Source organism: Dermacentor andersoni, chromosome 9 (genome assembly GCF_023375885.2).
Source record: "Dermacentor andersoni chromosome 9, qqDerAnde1_hic_scaffold, whole genome shotgun sequence".
NCBI lineage: Eukaryota > Metazoa > Arthropoda > Arachnida > Ixodida > Ixodidae > Dermacentor > Dermacentor andersoni.
In genome coordinates, this window is record NC_092822.1 from 121,427,097 (window position 1) to 121,452,893 (window position 25,797).

Here is a 25,797-nt window from a genome sequence, read left to right on the forward strand (position 1 = left end):
TGCCAACTAAGCCAGTTATCTAAATTTAAATAGAGACTTTACATGTACGTGTCATAGCAGCACACAATAAAAATCAGCTTGAAAAGTATATATACCCCGTAGCTACACTCCAGTCTCACGAGAACAGTCCATCAAAGACGCTGCTCTAATTTATTCATTACCCAATTTACAGGCGGACTTAACTATAAGTGGGTGATAACGTAGTATGTCATAAATTTCGACTGGAAATATGAAATAGAGGCGGGTATGTGAAAACTAAAGAGCGAATGCCTGGGGCAATTTTGCGTATCCAATCTCTTGTTTTCGCAGGATTGACCAGAAAGGACAAAACCTAACTATTCTCAAACTGAAAGACGCCTACTTCGTGCCACTGAATGACAGCTACCATCCTGTAGACGACGTTCTCCGGGGATCAGTTGAGCAGCCAATGGAACCATTCAACCGGTATGTGCCTCAGGGTAGGGGCGTAGCCAGGGCGGCGGGGTTTATGAGGCTTCAGCCCTCCCCCCCCAAAAAAAAACAAAACAAAAAGAAACAAATTTTTTCTCGTGCTGTCCTGCACCAACGACCAAAACAATCCCCTGCGCCGGCAATCTTTCTGAATTTTGTCTAGAATGTCTTTCCCATACTCAAGAAGACATAGATATTTCAACGTGAACATTGCAATCTCGGGCTGGATTTTGTGGCAATGCCCATGCACCTGGAGTCGCATAACGCCCCCGAGGAGCCGCATCCGAGCGCAAACTTTCAAGGGCGTTTTGATGGCGAGCACGCTTGTTGCGGCCTCTCGCGGAGACCGCGTAATCTACGGAGTGCATGAATTTCAATTCGGAAACTTAATCGGTATAAAGTTCCCATAAACTTTTGATGTGAAATGGGCATTGACATTTCCAAAGTTGCACATTAGATTTCAATTCCGGAACTTCCCGGCTTTGATTTTGTTATAAACATTTGACGCCAAACGTGCATTGAATTTTTAAAGTCGTAGATCGGGCCATGCAACTAGACAAGCCGAATCATTACACTATCAGACAAGTTGACAAAGCACGCAGCGAGGTCCGATGAGACGAAGCGTTGTGGTGGTTCATTTGTGCCGTCTTGTCCCAGAAAAGAATACCAAAATTTTTTTTCACCTGCGCCAAAGCACCTATGTAAAGACAGTAAAGCCAGCAAAGGTAACGACGCTCTTATTTTTTTTTTTTTAGTTAGACTTTCATTCGCGAGGATACGTTGAGCCTCTTTTCAATTGTCTTGTTCTCGCTACCCGCTGGCTGCCGGGGCCAGTCAGAGCGCATGCGTTTTTCTCGTGTTGCGCCGACAACAGCGCGGCCGCTTTGGTGCGCGTTCGTTTTTCTCTGGCCGAGTGGATTTTGTGCTGGCAGAGTTTTGGACGCTTCCCGACTAGCAGATGAGAAAAAGAAACAATGGTCGCCCGCCGCCATGACTCTGGGGACTCGACGGATTGCAATGCGCTCGCTTGAGCGCAACCTCTCCGGAAGGTCTTGTCTCGACGGTGTAGGATACCGAGCAGTATGCGTATGGTTTTCTGTGGGCCAAGCGTCTCAAATTTTCTTCTATATTCCTGCGATAGACAGAATCCATGGCCAAAGTGGGCATTCGATTTTGGCCAACATGCTTTCCTTCGGGTTCTTTCATTTCTGTGCCCACGCGTCCCCTAAAAAACATAGAAACAAGAAAAAGAAAAAAGAGAAGACATTTTTCGGTGCAGCGAATTTTCGCATGGTGAAAGCTCGATTTTGCTATGTCTTTTTTTGCGGAAAATGATGAGCCGCGGGACGCTTCAGTTGCCGGATACTCTTATTGTGGAACTGCGATAGCAATTATATGGACAGTCAGGCGGATTCCTGCCATCACCGTCACCCTCATGGTCCGTATGAAGTTCAAAGGCAATAACATCATTACCGTGCGCCGCATGCTGTATGTGCGAGTGAAAGCCTAGGGGAGGGGGGGTGGGACCGGTGTAAGCCGACAGTGGTGGCTCAGTTTTGTGCGCGCAAGGGAGAAAAGAGGCGAGGATGCGCGCCACCTTCCGTCGCGCGCGATACGTCAGAGGGAGTAGAGGGAGGAGGGGACGAGACTTAGTATTCTGTGATCTGCGATTGCGCCACTTGTTTATTTGCCTTGTTTGAGGCATTATACACAGTGACTTTTTCTTAGATACTTAGATTTATTGGAGACTTTTGCATATATTTCAATATCTTGTTGAGAGGTTTTCTGTATACGTGCTGTGAACCTTGTTTTCACTGACACTTTATTGCCCTTTATCACGCTGTGTCTTCGCATTTGTATATTTCATTGTATCGTCGCATTTCTAACCTACGAAGGCGAGTCAAATGAAAGTGCATCAAACCATCCCGCGCAATTAGGGTTCGGTGAGGCATGCGCGTAGCACACAGGGATCTCTCATTTACAGAAGTTACACACAGGTGTGAGGATAAATGTTCTCTATTGCTCTCGTACACTGCGTTGAGCATGGTTGTGTGACGTAATGGACGCTCCAAAAGTTGAACAGCATGGCGCCGTGAGGTTTTTGACAACTGTATGTGTTTGCCAAAAAGATATTAGTCGCCGTATGGCTGACGTGTACGTTGAACATTGCATTTCATTGGCCACTGTGAAGCATTGGAGCAAACGGTTCAAAGAAGGACATGAAAGTTCCAAAAGGGATCCAAGACCGGGCCAAAGCCACCGTGCAATCACCCCCAACACAATTGCAAAGGTAGGGTAGCTGATCGCACAAGAACGGAGGATAGGCATCGATGAACTGGCAGAGCGTGTGGACATCTGTCACGGTTCGGTTCACACCGTAATTCATGAACATCTCGGTTATCAGCTCTTGTGTGCACAATGAATGCTCAAGATTTTGAACGACGACCAGAAGACGGTGAGATTCGGCGCTGCCTTAATTTTGGCTCATCTGATCTAGTATCACAATGAGGTTGGCTCCTTCTTGTCTGCAATTCTGACCGGCGTAGAATCATGCTGCCGCTACTACGATCTTGAAACACGATGGCAAATATTACAGTGGAAAGATTCGAATTTACCACTCCAAAGAAACCAAAGGACGCCATTTCCGCCGAAAATTTGTTGACTTTTTTTTTTCGAACGTCAGGGCCATTAGTGATCGAATTTCCTAAACCTGGAGACGCTATCAATCGTTTCCGGTATTGATAAACGCCGGATAGGCTGCATGTCGAAAACAAGAACAAACGACGTGGAAATTTGACGAATGGGGTAATCTTGCTCCACGACAATGACTGGTGCCACGTCGCTGATAAGGTTAACCCAAAACTTGCAAAATTCAAGTGGGAAACGCTGCAACATCCGACATACAGCCCAAACCTGTCGCCTTGCGACTTTCAGATTTTCGGGCAATTGAAAAAACAGCTCAAGGAAACCAGATTCGTGTCGGACGATGACGTGAAAGAGTCAGAGATTTCTCAAGCAGCAACCGAAGGGTTTCTAGGAGACGGGAATCACGCTACTCGTTAGTCACTGGGACAAATGTCGAAATGGCCCTGGAGACTACCTTTAAATAAAGTACACCGTTTGTCATATTCACATTGGCTAGCTTTTATTTGGCTCGCCCTCGTACATTTTGCAGAACTCCTGCCTTCTGTATGTATTTTATGTTGCGACTAAAATTTCGGTGCAATTACTTACAATACATGACCGGTGACACCTGCTACTGCGCAATACATTGTAACAAAGAAAAGCCTCATTGAGATTTTTTTCCTGGTCGTTGGATTTGTACAAAAATGTAAAGAAGGTTTTCAAATGACAAAGATTCATGAAAATATTTGTGTCAACTTGTTCATTTCACGGCCTTCACATTTTTCATATGAATAGCATGCACTCCTTTGCAGCTTTATTTATTTATTTATTTATCACAGCACCCACAGCGCCAGGTTGGCATTACAATGGGGGGGAGAAGTACATATATCATTGAAAACAGCAGTTAATATAGAATACATGAAAAAAAAAGATACAGATCAGGGCAAATCGCCCTGATCTGTATCGAACTGTTTCGAACTGATATAGTTCTAAAGTTCGTGTGATTTTTTCTTTACTTATAAAATAGTCAGAAAAGGTGGAAGCATTGATATCAGCTATTTCAGGTAAAATTTTCGGGACCCCCCCATACCAGTATATTCTTTCATTTAAAAATACACATTTTCCTTGTGCTCACAGTGCGTAGCATTCAAATTCGTTTGCAGCATATTTGACGATGACACTTCAGTTATTATTCATGTATTTGATCCCTTGCAAATTTCAGACCGAGGATGGCCGAGCGTCAACGTGAGCCACCCCTGAATGAAATTTCTGGCTACGCCCCTGGCTCAGGGCGTCGAGATATTTAACTCTGATAACGAGGCCGTGGGTTCCATTGCCAGCTACGATGTCGGTATTCTAAAGGGGCATCCCTAAAGCGCGCTGATGAACTTGTATCTGCCGCCAAACTTTGATGTCTTTTTCTTTTTACCTATATTAGTAGTTTCTTATAATAGCTTGGGAAACATACAGCTAACCCAATTTTTCTAGTGAACTTCTACCACAAACAGGTAAAAAGAGAATTCAGTGTTTTGGACTCGTCGGCTGCAACATCACAGGACTAATTCTTTTTAAACAGTGCACTTTCGTGTCAATGAAACTTGTAACGAAAAATTATTCTTCATCTGTATGACTGTTCATCTGATTAATGATGATACGACTTTCCACCCTTTAACTTTGTCGCTGCTTGCCCTAGTCGAAATAGTTGCTCATGACATTAAGATGTTTTGCCTTCGGGTGTTTCGAGCCTGTGCGCTTATTGATTGATTGATTGAAAACATCTTTATTTGCAGGATATTCGTAGAACTCGTGGGTGGGCCGCCTAGTCCGGTAGCCCACTGGTTACTGCTGCTGCGCTGGCCCTCCCCACCAGCCAGTGCTGACGGTCAGGATCATCGCTGAGCAGAATAGCCTCCCACTGCTCTTTTGAGGGATTGGGAATGGGGTCAACTATGGGATTAAATTGGCAAGCCCACACCATGTGGTAGAGGTTAGCTACCTCTCCACAGTGTGGGCATTGCGGGGAGTATAGTGTAGGGTACCACTGGTGTAACTTAGCTGGCGTTCGGTATGTATTAGTTTGTAGTCTCCTAAAAGTGTTCTCTGCCCACTTAGTGAGGGATTTATGTGGAGTTGGGTACTCCTTCCTGGTCTGTACGGTGCGAGATTGTCAGCATACACTGCTAGAGCAGTTAGGTCGCAGCACCCTTCACAGTCATCAGGGGGAGACGCCCGGTATAGAAGAGCTCGGACATGCCTGTGAGCGGCTTCGTTTCCTCCTGGTAGTTTCAGGTGACCGGGAAACCAGATGACTGAGGCTTGGCTGGGTGGATGCTTAGTCAGCAATGACAACCCTGATCTGTGGATTAATCCATTATTGATGTTGCGACAGGCGTTCTGGGAGTCAGTGAGCACATAGGCGTTAGGGTTAGATGCTATAGCTAATGCAATAGCTGCTTCCTCTGCGTGAGTGTGGTTGGATGTTTTCATCGAGGCAAAATTCACCATCGATCCTGAAGGCGTTGAGACCACAATAGTCATCACTCCATTCTTTGGCCCTGCGGCGTCCACATAGAGGGTGTTAGGTTGCTTGTCCCATTTCTTCTGCAGGGCTTCCCATCTTGCTTTTCTCCTTTCGATGTTATATGCGGGATGCATGTTCCGCGGAATGGGGTACACGTTGATGCGTCTCCTCACATCATGTGGTACCTCTTCCCTTTGGTCTATCGTATAGGGCAGATTAATATGGATCTTTTCGAGCAGATCTCTACCTGGTTTTGTGAGTGTGAGCCTGTTCAGTTGTGAGAGGCATTGTGCTTCCCACATCTCTTTGAGAGTATTATGTACTCCTCGAGCCATGACCTTTGCCGTTGTCGTGGAGTTTGGTAGCCCCAGTGCCGTCTTGTAGGCCTTCCGGGTCAGTGTCTCCAACTTTTCAATTTCCGACTTGGAGAGGTTAAGGAATGCCGTCCCGTACATTATCCGAGAAATCACGAAAGCCTGCACTAAGCGGATGGCGTCCCTTTCCTTCATGCCATAGTGCTTATTTCTGATACGATGCATCATCCGGAGGTTTGCTCGGTGGATGTTGTAAGCTTCTTCATAGTGGTGGTGTTCTGTCGCCCCTGCGGGATATACAGCCCTAGGATCTTGATCTCCGTGGGTTTCGGTACTGAGTGGTTATCTACATACACCGTGATAATCTGCGCCAGGGGTGTCCTCGGGTTCTTCAGGATGAGCAACTCGGACTTTTCCGGCGCACACTGGAGGCCTCTTTCCCTGGCGTACTGGTCCACCGTGTCCGCTGCTGCTTGAAGACGCTCCTCGATCTCGGCGTCACTCCCCGAGTTGCACCAGACAGTGATATCATCCGCATACAATGTGTGTTTGATACCCGGGATTTCGGAGAGAAGGCCTGGGAGATCTTTCATAGCCAAATTGAGCAGAATTTATGCAGAACGTTATCAAACGCTCCTTTCAAAGCCAGGATGGCCCTTGTCTGTGACTTGGGAGGTGTCTAAAGGAGATCCTTGTGCAGGTACAAGAGGGCGTCCGGGGTCGACAGGTGAGGGCGAAAGCCGAATTGAGTGTTGGGTAGGAGGTTGTTCACTTCTAAGTATCTACTGAGTCTCGTGTTGATGACCCTCTCTATGAGCTTGCCCAAACACGAGGTCAGCGATATCGGTCTTAGATTATCCAGCTTAAGGGGTTTGTTCAGCTTCGGAATGAACCGAACCTCGGCCGTCTTCCAGGATATTGGTAGCGTTCCTGTAGCCCAATGCCGCTCGTTGAAGCATTCCACCAGCGAGGTGATGGTGTCATCGCTGAGGTTAAATAAGAGCTTTGCTGTTATTTGGTCTGGACCTGGAGCTGCATTTTTTCTCATGGCCGCTATTTCTGCTTTGATCTCTTCTTTCGTGAGTGGGATGTCCATCTTCGCATTCGGCAGCCCAGAATACTCCGGTTGTTCCACGACTGGGTCTGTGCACAGATACCTGGTCTTGAGATTTTCCATCAACTCTGTGTCCGCACCCGGGATGGTGTGTACAAGCTTCGTGAGCCTGTCTTTAGTGGCCGACTTGCTGCTGCTGGGATCGATTAGGACACGCAGGAGCTTCCAAGTCTTTGACACACCAAGCTTCCCCTGAATACCATCGCAGAGCGTATTCCAGTTCTGTCTGGCCAAGGATATGGCGTAGGATTCTGCCTTCTTGTTTATAAATCTGGCCTATTACGCCAAACCAATGGCTCATGCTTTCTACCAGCTTTGGCCAAAAGGTATGTGCTTGTGGCCGTGATGCCATCGTGATCGTTTCGTTGTTTCTATTCTCGTTTCGTCATCTGATTATCGTCTTTCCGTCGTCGTCATGCCTTCTGCACCGACCCAGCGCCCAAGTTACGTAATGGCTAGTTGCCACTTGGTACGTTACCATAGTCGTGACGCTATTGGGCTTGTTCGATCGTCGTGCTTCCTGCTTTGTTAACCTGCCCCCATCACGTTATTGTTGTCCCACCGTCGTTGTCGTACAGTCGTCATGGTCCTTCCGTAGTCGTCACTCCAGCTTCGTCATCCTACTCTTTTCATTCCAGCAGCCGCATGCCATTAGTTTTATATAGACGTCGTCATACAGTCGCATAGTCATCATCCCATTGTCCTCACAAAATGGGAATGCCACGATCATCATACAGTCTCCATGTATTTGTAGCCGTAACATCGTCGCGATACCATCATGGTCGTCCGGTCGTTGTCACTCCAACTTCTCAATTAGAGACTCGCCATACGATAGCCGTTCGGCCATCTTTGTCACAAAATCGTCGTCATGGCACTACTAACATGATGTCATCGTCACGCTGTCATTTTACTATCGCCTTCACTTCACTAAATTTGTTTAATTGCCACCATGCCGTCGTTGTCATACCGCCTTCGTCGGTCCATAAGCACCATTCCTTATTCGATCGTAATCATGCTGTCCTCAATAAACCGTGAAAATATCGTCGTTGTCATGCCATCATCGTCATTACACGGTCGCAAGATAGTTGCTATCACGAAGCCTTTATCACACCGTCGTCGTAATGCCTTCGTGGTCGTGCAATCGTCGTCATCCCAGCAGCATCATCCCGTTGCCCGCATATCATTGTGGCTGCGGTACCGTAGTCATGCACTCGATGTTATCCCAATGTCCTCATACAATCATCATCCTGGCGTCGGTAAAGGATCGTCATTATTGCATAATCGTCACGTCATTGTCGTGATGCCATCGTCGTCATACACCTTTGTCGTTCTATCGACATCACACCTTCTTCGTCATCCTATCGACATCATACCGTTGTCCACATGCCGTAACACTCATGAGCGGCTTTGGCAAGCGGGTACCATAGCAAAGTAAATCAATGCGGGAGACAGTAGGGCCGTATAAGGCCAGAATACTGGAAGTCTCAAAATGACTAAGATTTTGAATGTCGGTTCAGTACTGTGGTGGACCACCGCATTGTTTCAATGCTAATCGCCTTGCCACCGGCAGTAATGCTGAGATCCGTCCTGGCGTAACTCATTTATGTTTTTACTATAATAAATCCTTATTGTTACGGCTCAAGCATAAACATAAAGTAAGGCAGGACAATCAAAAGGTATTATCCACACTGGAATAAGCGCTTCCCACTGGTATTCCGTAGTTCTATCAATAATTTGGGCTTGGGGCTGTCGTGCCACAATAGTCTCACATATGAAGTAAGGTATGAAAGTTAGCGCGGTAATATTTACGATGAGAAGAACAAAACACACAATGATTATGCAGTGGTGGTTCCCTATGCTAGGTTTTTCTCGTGGCAGTTTAGTGGCCCTCAGAAGACAATTTCGATAACCCGTAAAAGTAGTCGCGCTTACAATGCCGCACAGCTGCAACTGGCACAGCTTTCTGCATTTAGACTTGTTGATGAACGCCTGTAATTCACTTCCCGATTTTTCTTGATTCAATATTGCTTATATTACTTTTACTGTTTCCACACATTGCAGGTTTGGTGACCATGGCGTCACGCATTATCTCTTCCGGAAGGCCTGGCTTCCATACGGCGATGACCTGTTTGCCATCGACATTCAGAGAGCCCGAGACCACGGCGTTCGACCTTACGTTGACTGGGTTCGGGAGTGCCAGAACATCACCATCACCAATTTCGATGACCTCAGCCAGGTGATGCCCGCGGAGACGGCCCAGCTTTACGAGCAAGTCTACGAGTGAGTGCAGGAGAGAGGCCACTGTGAGAAACAGCGTTATGTGGTTTACGCAGTACGCAGTTCGGTGACGCTGTGGGTCAGAAATTTTACAGCTTCGGGTACGCCTTTGGGAAGCTACAAAAATAATCATTTCCCTTCTACACGGTCAAGCTACGAAAATTTTGTGGCTGTGCAAAAGTTTCACGCGTCCTCTACCCTGTAAATTCCGCTGCTGACTGCAGGATATTTCGAAATATCGAGTATATTGTCCCGACGAACCATTTTTATGAAAGTGGTTAGTAGTAGTCTTTATGGTTGATCACTTAGAGACGTTCATTACCGCATGTAAAAAAAAACTATAACAGTCTTCACTATCCGAGCCTCTTGGTCACTATTTTGGTGCAATTCAATGGTGAATCATTGTATACATGACACTTCGAGTACGTGTAGTGGTGGCCATATTTCCTTAAATGCATTTTTCGCGCCTGTCTTCTTTTTTTCTTCATAAGTATACTCACGTTTCAAAACGAGGGGAGCTGGCTGGCAAATGGTACTGGAGGTGTCAGAACGCCTCCTTACTCTTTTGTATGGCGCAGATAGAAAAATCTGAATGAATGATGTGGGGACTGGAGCGAAAGAGGAAGCAAAGAACGCAATTTGAGATGACAAGGAAATAAATAAAACAACAACCTAGAAGAGGGGGTGGGAGGGAGTGAGTGCGAACAGAAAGTTCACAGCAAGTCAGACAAATTAAAGAGTGACGAAAAACAAAGACCACCATAAACTGCAGTCCAAACACTTGCTACATAGTACTGCAGATAACAGAGTTCCAATGGAAGTCGCATGCATTGCTTTTTCCATTAAAGATTATCATGTCTCATCGCAGTTGTTTCCATGTCCACTTTTTTAATGATGCTTGCATGCGACAAACAAGCATTCCTTTCATCGCGGGATCCATTGGGTGTCGTTTAACATACCGTTTGAGGATCACTGACTTGCCAACGTAGGTAATGCATTGTAGAAGATCTTGTGAGCAGCTCCCTGGATACTGCTGGGCTCAGGTCAGACATTTATTCAGATAATGTAGTTCGTGGGTTGCAAGGTTAAAATGTGGAGCGCCTAAGTTTCGAAGTCTTCCTATATCAGTGAAAGCGCTTCAGTGCCGCTTCCGGTTTGCGCACTTGCCGTGCTTTGTGCGCTGCAGGTTTTCTTTCTAATATTGTTCCTATCAAGACTAGTCTCCACTGAACTATAGGTTACGACTCCATACTTTCGTCTTACCAATCGAGAACCTACCAGTGTGTCTCAAAAGTCAATCAGCAAGTGAACGGTAAGTTTCAGTAGAACGGTGCATTCCCTACAATGAAGAGCGACTAACCCCAGGGAGACGAACAGTTCTTTATTATTCCCTAAGAATTTGACAGTATATACGTTCCTCACAGGACACAATCCTTGCACATAAATTTATATTGCAGCCGTGATTTCACGGCTCTATGTATTCGATATTCGCCTAAAAGTATTTCTAGAGTTGACAACGTAATAGAACAGCTTAAAACTTGCCTTTTGATTGGAGTGGGCAATTCGCCCACTGTTGTGGTATCCCGGCATCGTCTATTCTTACCAAATATAGCTGGAGATGAAGCGGGTTGCAAAAAATTCCAGCTCGCGTTAGCGCTTGGTCAGTACGCTCCAAGTGTTTTACAGCCAAGTTATTAGCCTCTACTTGGTCGGGATTTCTCGTGGCGTGCAAAAAAAAAAAACTGCAGCTGGAAAAGAAGTTCGTGTTTGAGTTTCCGCCTAGCAGAATTATGTTTTCTTGTATATTCGAATTACAATCCCATGATATCATGTCTATAGCGTGTGTGTATGTCGTACCTTACAGGTATTTTTGTCATTTTACTCTGAAAAATTGTAATATTTTAATAATTAACTTGCACCAGGTGGAGTGCCTTTAATAATGGGGAAGGACCTCAAACGACAACTAGGAAAAGGGCTTTCAGCATCCGCCAACAGAGTTATATTCGTACTATATTCCGAAGCTATCATGTGTGCAGCTTGTGCGTAAATCGTAATTTAGGTATTTTCTTACGCAACTTACTTTTAAACATTAACTTAGTTGAATAAGTCATTTGTGCTTGGTGGACGACCTTTAAGGATGAGGATGTGTGCTGCACTTCCGCACGCGTGCGTGCGCCCGTGACATACGTCGCTTGTGGTGGCAGTGCTTGCCTGTACAAAGTCGGTTCGGGTGGTGACAGTTTAACTGCACGCTGTACTTTAACTTTCGCAGGGTGCAATTTAGGCGGACACTTTTTCCTTCTTTCACCCTTATTTTGACGTCAGACCTCCATGAAATTGGTCTGAGGGGGTGGATTGCTGAAGCCGCATCTAAAGAAAACATAATAATATCGTTCATAACTTTGCAACGGTACTTCCTGCGCGCCTTACTTGGTATCGTTGCGTAAAGGAAAGAAGGCATTGCTTGTTGATGCATATGTGTGGTGCACAGATGGCGCTATTGTTGCGCCAGTCATAAAACAGTTGGAGCTGAATTTAGCCTCTCATGTGCGCTCAGGAAGGCAAAGGTCAGCACTATTTCTGAGGAACAGAAAGAGACTGTTCGCGTTTGAGAGATCTCACTGAGCTACAGTTGGCATAAACCATCAAACTCAAAGCGGGCTTATGAAGATGTAAAAAAGTGTGCAGCAGAAATTTCACGCTCGCTCACTTATGGTGCCAGCGTGTTCCACACGCAGCGTCCCGCAAAGGCGTGAAGAGACTAGGGCAGCAAGACGCAGCAAGACATTTCGCGGTCAGCACATTTGACCACTGTGGGCCCACTAACAACAGGGAGTTGCAAGCTTGGGCGACAGGATCCCTATTATATGTTTCATGAGTAAAATATAAACGAGAAGGAAGGGGATTAACCGAGGGGCCTGATTTCTTTATTGGTCGTATCATAAGAAGCCAACAAACACTTACACCGCGGACAACATAGGGGAAATTACTTGGCTTAATAAATGAAATAAAGAAACGATAAATTAATAGAAATGAAAGTGGATGAAAAAAGAACTTGCCGCATGTGAGGACCGAACCCACAACCTTCGCACTTCGCGTGCGATGCTCGACTAATTGAGCTACCGCGGCGCCGTTTCCATGTGAGCATGTGATCTTTTTACTGCGTGCGTATGCCGCTTGCTTTAACTCAGGGGTGGTTGTGTTATTGTCTCGCCGTGAATGATTAAATCGTATCTAAATTAAGTCTCGCGCGCGGCTGTTAGACATGCATAGCGCGGTAGTACGTTTGTTCATCAGAGCAGAGATGGCCACGAGTGAGAGAGGTCACTATCTCACAGTACGCATATTTCGTCAAACTTGCGCTCATCAGGAGTTATAAGGCCTACAAGTCTGCAGTTTCGTGCAGAAATGTCTCGGTTGCTCAGCTTTCACAGATTTTTCGACACGCAGCATCCAGAAATCGCGTGAAGGAACTCAGGCAGCAAGGTAGAGGCTTATCCAATCCCTTTTCTCTGTGTAGGAAATGTTCGTCTCCATATGTTCGCAGGAGACTGAGAAAAACGCAGTATACCCCACTATGTGAGACGGCGGTGATCTCGAGTGGCGCAGGGTAGTGTCGGGTACCACCATCAGTACGATCGTTTCTTTAAATTAGTGCCGGACACAGTATGGAAAAAGTTGGATCAACTATAAAAAGAGAGCGAGCACATATTCAAAATTACACCCTAAAACCCTCGCTATAACTGTAAGTTAAGATAGGGGTGTAAACTTTCGAATGTGTGAATCGATGAAGCATATATTTGGTTACATTATTTCTGTACCCTAGTGCACATACGCCCTCTGCAGCATGCAGAAGATGTTTCACATACCCCACTGCGGCTGCGTCCCTGATAAAACATAACCGAATGTACTTTCTTTGATACGCTAAAACCACTCATAACAAACTCTCCTACCTGGTTCTTCTTGGTTCTTCAGCACACAACCTCCGCTTCAGTGGCATTGCTATGTAACTTTGACAAAGGATATATTTGCACTGTAACACATGTTGCACTCCTCAATTTGCAGAAAAGAGCGTATTTTTGCCGCCAAGCTTGAATCGTCTGCTTGACTTTCATGTGCCGTGCAGGGATGTTCGAGACATCGATCTTGTTTCGGGAGCTCTATCGGAGACACGCCTCGATGGAGCAGAGCTTGGTGCCACCTTCGCCTGCGGTGTGGCCAGGCAGTTTCGCCTACTGAAATACGCCGACAGGTTTTACTACGAGCATGCCAACCAATCAGGTTCCTTTAATGAAGGTAATAACTTTGAAGTATCTTCGAAACGCAATCAGTCGTTGAAATGAGATTCTAAAAATATGGAGAGCAGTGATAAAAGAGTACTCGTGGAATGACATTCTAAGGTTGGTCTTCTAAGAAGTCGTGCAATAGTTGAAATAAGTATTGGCTTTTACGCAACAGTAGCAACAGTTCCTTTTGTCTATCTAATTCGAGCATACGGGCAACGCATCGTCCATTTGGGAAGTAATATAGGGTATTTAACCTCAGGCATGTAGTCGTATGGTATGAAACAATATGATGGACGAACGAAAAGCCTTTAGCTGCGAAATGCTAATTTCTATGATTATTTCCGAATAATGTACGCAGACATTGACAAACACCTAAAAGAAATGGGGAAATTTTAGTCTGCATACATTATAAACACATTTGCTGCCAGCAAGATTTTCTCTATTCGACTTTTAAGTGTCGTTGCAATCATTGCTGACGCCTCAAACGTCAGCAGAAGCTTGCATGAAGACCGTTTAAAATTTCTAGAAGACTGCACTGTTAAAACGTTTTGCACCCTTATCGCTTATGTTGTCTTACAAAACAAACGTCATCTGCCTTGCCTGAGTTTCCATTCTCACTGTGTCATGCTCAAACCACACATTCTGCTCGTGACCTGGAAGACCTGGTGCACAACATTAAAAAATAAAACGCGGACAAGATACATGATGATTATTTGTTGCGGAACAAGATAGCCCAAAAAAGTACAAACGCTTTTAAGAGTGCACGACAGCCCCTATTAAGTCCGTCCCCTCTTTTAAATTTTGTAGCGAAGTTGTAAATTACGCGCTTGAAGTGAGAAATGTGCTGCTTATGAGGTTTTGTATGCCGTAAGAAATTTCTTTTACCAGATGCCTTCAACATGGAAACACACTATCACGTGTCTGATGTCAATTCTTCCAGCACCTACACGCTAATGTGTTTCTCTCTGAGGTCGTCTCGCACCTAGCACCATGGTACAAACGGTTTTGCAAACCATTGTATGTATATGTAATGAGTTTCATTTGGGCAGTAGATGTGTTCTGCAAACTGGATTCGCCTCGTTCAGCTGTTCATTCCGTTACACTGAAGGCGACCCCTGACATCATTGACTTGTTTTGGTCGTCGTCAGGCCAGCTCGTGAACCCGGCTTCACCGTCGCCATAGAGAGAAGCGTCACAACTGGTATTAAAAGCCATGCCCCGGCAACAGTGTGCACTTGGAAGTCGGGCGCGATAACTACGGCGCTACATCGCAACAACAGCGCCAAGTAATTACGGCCCGGTATTGGGTGGCAGACTGACTGTAACAGCGGTTGCGTCTGTACAGGTATTTCGAAAGCCAGGACAAGCAATAGAATAGCGGACGAGGTGGACAATATGTGCACCCCATGAAAATTGTTCTTTACTACATGGTGTCGTGTTTGTATGTAATTTTTCGTTCGCGAAAGCGGTGTCGCCAGCACAACCGCTGGGTACGGGACAATGACGAGGATGAGGCTCGAGCATGGTTCATAGTGGCAATATAGAACCCGTCCAGAATTTGACGGTTCGTGAAAAACAATGTCCAAAGCATCGACGGTGTCAGCGCCAACAAGAACATCGCAACATTAACAACATGTAGTTATTTTTAATTTTATTTTTGCATGGTAGCTCGCAGGATTGACTGCACCCGAGTGCCCCATACAGCGACATCAGAAATGTAAGGGCAAAAAATATCCTCTCAGCTCTTTTACCTGAAACCTCGGTCAGTATGAATATTTCTTTTTCTATTTGAGAAAAATAAATACTCGTATATGGAGAAGCATAATATTCATCTAGGACCTCACACCTTCTTTAAAATCGATAGGTAAAAAAATCGAAACACAAAGTTCACAAATCTATAACGGCGCATCGAAAACAGATACTGCAGTCCTGCAAACCGAATCTTCTAGAGCATCTAAAGGGGACAAATTTGATATCTGACTGCAGCTTCCGTAGAGTTCATGCGAATGTACATAACTGTTGTGAAATTGCTATTCAGAAAATATTAGTATGTATAAAAGCCAAGTACAATACATAAGTTTCGTCCACTTAATGTACCTCAATGGAAGCAGCTTACAGAATGTAGACATCGTAATTTATTACTAATATAATCATGAACTCGGCAATTTTTAACAATTTTTATAATATTAACGGCATAAACAAAAAAATGGGCTTGCTGCAGTCACTAGATAGAAACAGCTTTTTGCATATGAGCGGCAAGAATTTTCGTCAGACGCCATGCCGTTTATGGTGCACAAGTCAATTCCTCTGTTCCCAATTCCTTTGTTCCCTACTCAATGGTTGCTTCACAGAAATCATCCAACTGGAAAAAATATATTTTATTACCAGCAGACATTCCCACTGATTTGCAATATTTACATCCACGTAAGGCTCAAGCTACTTGGTGTTTATGGTATTTTTACTCTTTCTTCAGATCAATTGGCTACCATTCGGAAAACCACACTGACGAAGATTCTCTGCGAAAATGTCTCAGGAATGGACGCCGTCGCAACTAATCGAAATGCCTTCTTGCGCCCCACAACTGAGTAAGCAAAACTCAAGCTGCGATGCTGTTAGCTGCATTTTCCTCTGATGCGCACGTGTCGTTCGTAGAGCTACGCAATCACCAGTGCTCTTGCCGTAGTTTCAAAAATTTCCATGATGTAAGTGTCGGTTCCCACCCAGCATTGGGCAGAGGAGCTGCCTTTTCATGTTCTGAGGTATTCTTTTTTTATTATATACAGGGTGGTCAATTTGAGGTCTTCCAGAATTTTCTTAAATCGCCTGTGGCTGAGAGCTTAATTCATGACTTCATGAGCTGGATTATTCAACGAGGCGGACATTTGTAGCACGAGAAATCAAAACACATATGCAAATATTTAACGAAAGTTTTTACCTTCCTAATTGATAACTGCCTGCACATTTTGGGATTTACGAATTGCAGCCGTAAAGTTTGCAAGACGTATCCACCAGCATCAACCTATTTTATGTCCACTGCAGGACGAAGGCCCCTCCCTGCGATCTCCAATTACCGCTGTCAAGCGCCAACCGATTCCAACTAGCGCCCCCAAATTTTCTAAATTAATCTCTCCGTCTAGTCTTCTGCCGTCCTCGACTTCGCTTCCCTTCTCTTGGTACGCATTCTGTAACCCTAATGGTCCAACGGTTATCAAACCTGCGGATTACATGACCTGCCAAGCTCTCTTTTTCTCTTAATGTCCATTAGAATATCAGCTACACCCGTTTGCTCTCTGACCCAAGCCGCTCTCTTTTTTTTCTCTTCACGTGATCCCTAACATTCTTCGTTCCATCGCTCTTTGCGCGGTCCTTAAAATGTTCTCAAGCTTCCTTGTCTACGCCCCTACATCCAATCATGATGACCAGGAAGTCGAAAGCTTCTATGAAGACGTGGAATCGGCGATGGGTAGAGTGAAAACAAAATACACTATACTGATGGGCGACTTCAATGCCATAGTAGGCAAGAAGCAGGCTGGAGACAAGGCAGTGCAATAATCAACCAGCAGCATTTGACATTGCTTATATTCACCACAGGGCTAAGATTGCTGGGCATTGCATAAAGTTCCAGTGGATACCTGGCCATGCCGGCATTTCGGGAAATGAAAGAGCGGACGAAGCTGCCAGAAATGGACTCCAGTACCGCAAGTTCAAAGGAACATTTTTTACAAAAGCCGACGCTTCAAACATGGCAAAAAATATGCCTATCAAGAAAAAGACCGCATCTTGAATCTGCCGCTTCACCAAGATAACTTCCTGCGTTACATTGACCCAGAAATGAGACCGAAAATTCCACGACCACTTTCTCCACACTTAGAGACATTGTACCATCATCTTCGACTGAACGTGGCGTACACGAACAATTATCTGTACCGCATAGGGCTTACCGCTAACCCATACTGTGATAACTGTCGCAACTTAGAGACAATTGAGCACATATTACTAGAATGCCCCGCGTACCGCGATGAGAGGCAATTTTTGAGCACCAAATGGACATGATTTGTCACGAACCGTTAACGTTACCGAGCATCTTAGGTCCAATGCCCGGCCCTTCAAAACAGTGACGGGTTTCGGATTTATTGTTCAAATACCTGACAGAAATTGGTCTAATAGGAAAGCTTTAAAAATTGCGCACTTCCTATACAAAAGCCTAAATTTACCCGCCATGTCACCTGTAAATATCAGTATCAGGTCCACTCGGACGTTTCATATTTACTTTTATCCTCTTTTGCTCCCACTCTTTTCTGGAATCTTTTAATCCCATTCCCCATCCCTATACAGAGTAGCATGAGAGCGGTTATATACTTCTTTTATTGTGATAAAGACTTGCCCTTAAGGCATAATTCTTGATGCGTATATGTGTATTATATGTGTGCTGTGAGGCCTGTGTTGTGTATGAATCGAAGCAGTGCTTTGTGGAATCTGTTGTCACGTATCCAGCGGTCATAGCTGGTCGTCACACTGTAGCGGAGGCCGGCTTGCAGAAGGAGACGCGAGCGTTCCGATTTTAAACCAGTACATGTCCATATTAGGTGGTATGCATCTGCTTCCATCACAGGAACGGAGCAGTATGGACACGTAGCACCCAGTGGTAAATGCGACCAGTTCCACCTTGAGATATCAGCCGGTGTAAGGGCCACCCCGGCCCGAAGCCTCCTAAACACAACTTCCTCCGCCCTAGTAAGGTGAAGGGGGAGGTAGCAGGCACACGGTGGGATAAGAGTGCGTGTGTCCTGCAAGAGAAAGTTTTTGCGGGCACGGAGCGAGTTAAGGGGTTGAGGGTTGTGAGGGTTCGCTGAATGGCCTTGAATCCAGTGTACTTTGACGCAAGTAGCTGTCTTACTATTCATAGTGTGTATTGTCTCGCAGATTTCCATCGCCTTATCAACCTTCTTGAGTTCCTGAATAGCCGCTAAAGAATCAGTGAAGATATCTAGTTGCTTGATGGTAGGCAGCTTAGATGTCGCATCTTGCACAGCGTCGTAGATGGCTTGAAGTTCCATTACTAGAGTGCTGGCTTCCGTAGATAAATAGCGCTGGTGACCACTGATGAAATTATGCGTAGTACTCAGGAATGATGTCCTTCCGCCGCCTGGGAGAATGGCAGCATCCGTATAGACTTTGCAGGTGTTAGCGCATGATGCATCGACGATATTGTGTTCGTCAATAATACCTGTTGTATCGCTGCGTCGTAACTTCGTTGGCTTATTAGTTGTGATGCTGGTGAATTCCCAGGGAGGCATTGGATAGGGCTGATTGTCAATCCGAGAGCCGCGGTGAAAATGAGCATGCAGCGCAGCGACAGCCGGAATAAGTTGCTTTATTTATTTCACTTGCTTTTTCACGTTGCAAAATTAGCTCTGCAATTGTATTGAGCTGGGCATGTTCCTGTAAGGTTGGTATCGGAGTGATGCGGGGCAGGTTATATACGCGCCGGCAAAATTCTCTGTTTTTCTAATAAAGAGCCCTCTCTCTCTCTTTCTCTGTGGGGGAATATGGCTTAGGCACTAGGAATAGCGGCGGAGAGTTATTAGTAGAGTTTGAGGAACAGAATAATATGCGGATAATGAATACCTTCTTCCGGAAGCGGTATAACCGAAAGTGGACGTGGAGGAGCCCGAACGGCGAGACTAGAAATGAAATAGACCTCGTACTCTGCGCTAACCCTGGCATCATACAAGATGTGCACGTGATCGGCAAGGTGCGCTGCAGTGACCATAGGATGGTAAAACTCGAATTAGCCTAGACCTGAGGAGGGAACGGAAGAAATTGGTACATAAGAAGCCGATCAATGAGTTAGCGGTAAGAGGCAAAATAGAGGAATTCCAGATGAAGCTACAGAACAGGTATTCGGGTTTAACTCAGGAAGAGGCCCTTAGTGTTGAAGCAATGAACGACAATCTTGTGGGCATCATTAAGGAGTGTGCCATAGAAGTCGGTGGTAACTTCGTTGGAGAGGATACCAGTAAGCTATCGCAGGAGACGAAAGATCTGATCAAGAAACGCAAATGTGTGAAAGCGTCTAACCCTACAGCTAGAATAGAACTGGCAGAATTTTCGAAGTTAATAAACAAGCGTAAGACAGCTGACATAAGGAAACATAATATGGATAGAATTGCACATGCTCTCAGGATCGGAGGAAGCCTAAAAGCAGTGAAGAAGAAACTAGGAATTGGCAAGAATCAGATGTATGCGTTAAGACACAAAGCCGGCAACATCATTACTAATATGGATGAGATAGTTCAAGTGGCTGAGGTGTTCTACAGAGATTTATACAGTAACAATGGCACCCACGACGATAATGGAAGAGAGAATAGTCTAGAGGAATTCGAAATCCCACAGGTAACGCCGGAGGAAGTACAGAAAGCCTTGGGAGCTATGCAAAGGGGGAAGGCAGCTGGGGAGGATCAGGTAGCAGCAGATTTGTTGAAGGATGGTGGGCAGATTGTTCTAGAGAAACTGGCCACCCTGTATACGCAATGCCTCATGACTTCGAGCGTACCGGAATCTTGGAAAAACGCTAACATAATCCTAATCCATAAGAAAGGGGACGCCAAAGATTTGAAAAATTATAGACCGATCAGTTTACTGTCCGTTGGCTACAAAGTATTTACTAAGGTAATTGCAAATAGAATCAGGAACACCTTAGACTTCTGTCAAGCAAAGGAGCAGGCAGGATTCCGTAAAGGCTACTCATCAATAGACCATATTCACACTGTCAATCAGGTGATAGAGAAATGTGCGGAATACAACCAACCCCTTTATATAGCTCTCATTGATTACGAGAAAGCGTTTGATTTTGTCGAAACGTCAGCCGTCATGGAGGCATTACGGAGTCAGGGTGTAGACGAGCCATATGTAAAAATACTGAAAGATATCTATAGCGGCTCCACAGCCACCGTAGTCCTCCATAAAGAAAGCAACAAAATCCCACTTAAGAAAGGCGACAGGCAGGGAGAGACGATCTCTCCAATGCTATTCACAGCGTGTTTACAGGAGGTATTCAGAGACCTGGATATGGAAGAATTGGGGGTAGAAGTTAATGGAGAATACCTTAGTAACTTGCGATTGGCTGATGATATTGCCTTGCTTAGTAACTCAGGGGACCAATTGCAATGCATACTCACTTACCTGGAGAGGCAAAGCAGAAGAGTGGGTCTAAAAATTAATCTGCAGAAAACTAAAGTAATGTTTAACAGTCCCGGAAGAGAACAACAATTTACAATAGGTAGCGAGGCACTGGAACTGGTAAGGGAATACATCTACTTACGGCAGGTAGTGACGGCGAATCCGGATCATGACACGGAAATAATCAAAAGAATAAGAATGGGCTGGGGTGCGTTTGGCAGGCATTCTCAGATCATGAACGGAAAGTTGCCGTTATTCCTCAAGAAAGAAGTGTATAATAGCTGTGTCTTACCAGTACTCACGTACGGGGCAGAAACCTGGAGGCTTACGAAAAGGGTTATGCTTAAATTGAGAACGACGCAACGAGCTGTGGAAAGAAGAATGATGGGCGTAACGTTAAGGGATAAGAAAAGAGCAGATTGGGTTAGGGAACAAACGTGAGTTAATGACGCCTTAGTTGAAATCAAGCAAAAGAAATGGGCATCGGTAGGACATGTAATGAGGAGGGAAGATAACCGATGGCCATTAAGGGCTACGGACTGGATTCCAAGGGAAGGGAAGCATAGCAGGGGGCGGCAGAAAGGTGGGCGGATGAAATTAAGAAGTTTGCAGGGACGACATGGCCACAATTAGTACATGACCGGGGTTGTTGGAGAAGTATGGGAGAGGTCTTTGCCCTGCAGTGGGCGTAACCAGGTTGATGATGATGATAATGATGAGGATGAAGCTTCCTTGTCAATATCCAAGTCTCTGCCCCATATGTTAGCACCGATAAAATGCACTGATGGTACACCTTCCATTTCAATGATAATGGTAAGCTTCCAATCTGGAGCTGACACTGTCTGCCGTATGCGCTCCAACCCATTTTTACTCTTCTATGAAGTTCCTTCTGATGATCAGGGTTCCCTGTGATTAGTTGACCTAGCTAAACGTAGTTCTTCACAACGTCTAGAGGCTGACCCGCGATTCTGAACTCTTGCTTCCTTGCCCGGCTGAATCAAATGCCTTTTCGTAATCTATGAAAGCCGTATAGAGAGGCTTATTGTACTATGCGGATTTCTCAATTACCTGAATGATGACATGGTTGTGATTCATTGTGGAGTATCCCTTCCTGAAGCCAGCCTGTTCCCTTGGCTGACTGAAGTCCAGTGTTGCCCTTATTCAATTGGGGATTATTTGGATAATATTTTATATAATACAGGGAGTAGGTTAATGAGGCTGTAATTTTTCAATTCTTTAACGTCTCACTATTTGTGGATTAGTATAATGCTTGCATTCTTCCAGTTTTCTGGGATTCTGGCTGTCCATGGACACCTGGTATAAAAGCCGCCAGTTTTCCAAGCATTATGTCTCCTCCATCTTGGATTGTTATCCCATGTTCTCCTGCCACTCTTCCTAGTTTCATGTCTTGTAGGACCCTACTTGCTTATTCGCTAGTTATAGGAGGAGTTTCTGTATCCTTTACATTACTGTTTATCATGGAGGTATTCTGACTGCTGTGGGTACTGTGCAGGTCAGTATAGAATTCTTCCGCTGCGTTTACTATACCACCGAGATTGCTGATGATATTTTCCTACTTATCTTTCAGTGCGTGCATCTTGGTTTCTGATATGCAAAGTTTCCTTCTCAATCATTTCAGGCTGTGTCCGCTTTTTACGGTTTCTGCAGTGTTTATCACAATATAGTTTCGAATATCACTTATTTTCGACTTGTTGATCAGTTTTGACTGTTCCGCAAATTCTATCTTGTCTCTTGAGTTCGACACTTTCATTCTTTGACGTTCCTTTATTATGTCCTTTGTTACTTGGGAGAGCTTGCCTACTGATGGCCTTTGTGCCTTGCCTCCCACTTCAGTTGCTGTCTCTGACGCCAGCCTAGTTATTGTTTCATTCATTACCTCTATGTCATCATCATCACCTCTGTGTTTGCATTTGTTTGCAAGTACCAGCGTGAATGTGACTGCTCTAACCATTACTGCCTCTAGGCTGACCTGTTTCTTCTTGACCAATTTTGCTCTTTTTCTCTTCAAATTGAGGTGAATACTAGCCCTCACTAACCTATGATCACTGCACTTTACCCTGCATATCACTTGCACATCCTGCACTATGCTGGGGCCGGCAGAAAGTATGAAATCAATTTCGTTTCTTGTTTCGCCATTAGGGCATTTCCAGATCTACTCTCTGTTGCTATACGCTTCCTGAAAAAGGTGTTCATTATTCGAAGCCTATTCCTTTCTGCAAGTTCTACCAGCATCTCTCCTCTAACGTTCCTAGAATCGACGCCATAGTTTCCAATTGCTTGTTCTACCAGCCTGCTTTTTCCCAACTTTTGCCTTGAAGTTGCCCATTACTACACTATACTTAGCTTTCACTTTTCTTATTGCTAATTCAACGTCTTCATAAAACTGATCTACTTCATCGTCATCGAGACTGGATGTTGGAGCGTAGGCTTGTACTAGCTTTAATCTATACCTGTTATGAAGTTTGATTACGACTATTCCGGCCCTATCATTAGTGCTGTAGAATTCGTCAATGTTGCCCGCTATATTCTGATGGATTAGGAATCCTACCCCGTATTGCTTCGCATCTGGGAGACCTTTATAGCAGAGGAAAACGCCGTTATTCAGCAAAGTATGAGCCTCACCAGTTCAAATCTCACTAAGGCCGATGATGTCCCAAACAATCTCTGATAGCTCCTGAAAGAGTCCTGCTAAGCTAGCCTCGCTCGATAGAGTTGAGCTGATTGAACCTCCAGGCTGGCATCAGTTGCCATGTATTATTTCCCAAAGAGTTGGGCGAAATACATGGGCGTACAAGTTACTTGTCTGCTTCAATCGATAAAAGAACTTCTTTTCCAAAAGTACGTAAAACTATAGAGCATTTTCACGGCCAGCTTGAAGGTGCATAACTCCCAACTGGTGTGATTTTAGAAATCCGTTTCAAGCCGATTTGTCTTGCAACGTTACAGCTACAATTCGTAAATTGCAGTATGTGTCCTAAAGCACCTAATTAAGAAGTGAATGAATTGCGAAATAGTTGAATATGTGTTTCGATCTGTAATGTCGGCCTCTCTCAATGTCGTAATGTCAGCCTCTCTCAATTACCCAGCTCAATGAGTAGAATTATGTTATCAGCCACAAGCGTATCTTTAGAATTCCGTGCAACTAAAAAGTGAACACCATGCGTATGTTTGCAGCCTCAGCAACTCGCATTTGTACTTCTAGCCAGGAGCCTCTTTCTGCTGGACTTCTTTTACAAACTACCATACGATGATCTGCTGTTTTTGTGAACGCCTTTGTTGCTTCTATATTTCTGGACTACAGCCTAAGCTCTTGTAAGAGCCGCACTTTTTTTCACAATTTTGGTGAAGTGCGGCCCTGGCAATCAACCGAACTTTTTCTTCGAAATGGTGCCGGAATAGCTTTGGCTTGTGCGCACCCCGGATGTACTATTGCATCAGTGGTCAACGCGCAGCTCTCACCATCATGTTTTGGCAGCAGTCACTACGCCGTGAACGAAAATTGCCTGATGCGTGCGCACGGCATCGGGGTACCGGGCGCGACTCCTTCTTCATTGAAACTTTTCTTCCCAAATTTTGTCACTGCCATGTTCGGGATGCGGCCATTACATGGGTGCTGTCCTTACACGGGTCTATCGGGTATTCAGCAAAGTGAAAGTCCTTGAAACGCACATTTTCTTTGACCACGACACATGCAGGCGATTCTACACTACGGAAGAGCCCACTAAAGAAATGGTAGTGGCTCTCTTATTCTATTCGCCCCAGCAGTGTTTGTAAAAGAATGAACCATCTTGTAGGACAATTTTGTAAAGTATGATATGTCAATCGTATGGATTACGCACAACGAATTAATTGTATGGTCATGGTGGCTTTGTTTTATTCGTGCTCGCATCATTATTTAGTGAAGAATCAGTATACTTGACTAATGCGCAAGTTGTTTTAAAGACAGACACGCAACATGGAGGAGAGAAAACGGGAGCCAAGTTTGCTCTTCTCCTATTTCCTGTGTAATGTGCATGTATTTTGCTGTCTGCACTTAGGTCAGTCGAGCGAAACGAAACAGTTTTGGACATTTTCTCACCATCTTGTTTCAGCTGTGTTAATTATTAATACAGCGATATAAATTATATGGACACTCCAGGCACATCTATGGCGGCGCCGTGCGATTCCATATAAAGTCCAAGTGTGATGAAATCTTCGCCGCGCGTCGTTTCCTGTATGTGCGAGTGCAAGCATGCGAGGGTGAGCCGGCGAACACGATTGAATCTCGCGTGCGCGAGCGAGGAGGGTGGGGAGAAACCGCCCCTCTTCAGTCCCACCCGTGACTCCTACTCCGTGAGGTGACGAAAGCTGGCATTCTTCTCCGGCGGCTGCTGCGCGGCCATGCGGCGCGGCCATGCGGGTGGCATATCTTGAAGGCGACCTGCCATGTGGCCAACGTGCGCGCCCGCGCTGGCCTCATATTGTCACGTGGTGGTGACGTTAAGAACACAGTAGCAATACTGTGAAAGGCAAAACTAGATTTTATTGGGCGAACCTGTGCCCACAAAACAGGCTACACTTATAGCACAACGAAAGCGGCGAACACAGTCGGCGATCGTCGGAAATCTGATCAGCGAGGCAAGCGCGTCGGCTTTTATACAGCAGTCGTCGAATGTTCCAGACTAATCGTTCGGACCCGCGTGCCTTCCACAATGTTCTACACCATTCGCGTCACGCGATGAAATCAGATAACACAAGGTTCGGCGACAACAGACAGCCGGGTAGAAGCATCAATAACTTGCCAGAAACTTCGGATACATGCAGGCGCGTCCCGCGCTGTGCGATTACATTTGTTAGGTGGCGAAACGTGGTCGCCCGATAAAGATAAGTACAGGTGTCAATACCCCCCTCTTAAAAAGCATCGACCCGATGCTGCATACAAACGAAAGTAATAAAGAAAAACACCCGTAGCAAAGAAAACAATAAAATAAGGAAGTTCGTCAGCGTCCGTAAAAGGGTTTCAGACGC

General features: G+C 45.2%; 1 protein-coding gene across 1 annotated transcript in view; it reads left to right on the forward strand.

The window, feature by feature from the left end:
• LOC126529664 (peroxidase-like) overlaps positions 1-25,797 on the forward strand; it is a 137,249-nt gene that overhangs the window by 85,111 nt on the left and 26,341 nt on the right. The window contains exons 6-9 of the mRNA XM_050177177.3: positions 310-444; positions 9,086-9,304; positions 13,428-13,597; positions 16,061-16,172. Coding sequence (XP_050033134.2) covers positions 310-444; positions 9,086-9,304; positions 13,428-13,597; positions 16,061-16,172 — 636 coding nt within the window. The remainder of the gene's footprint in view (positions 1-309; positions 445-9,085; positions 9,305-13,427; positions 13,598-16,060; positions 16,173-25,797) is intronic.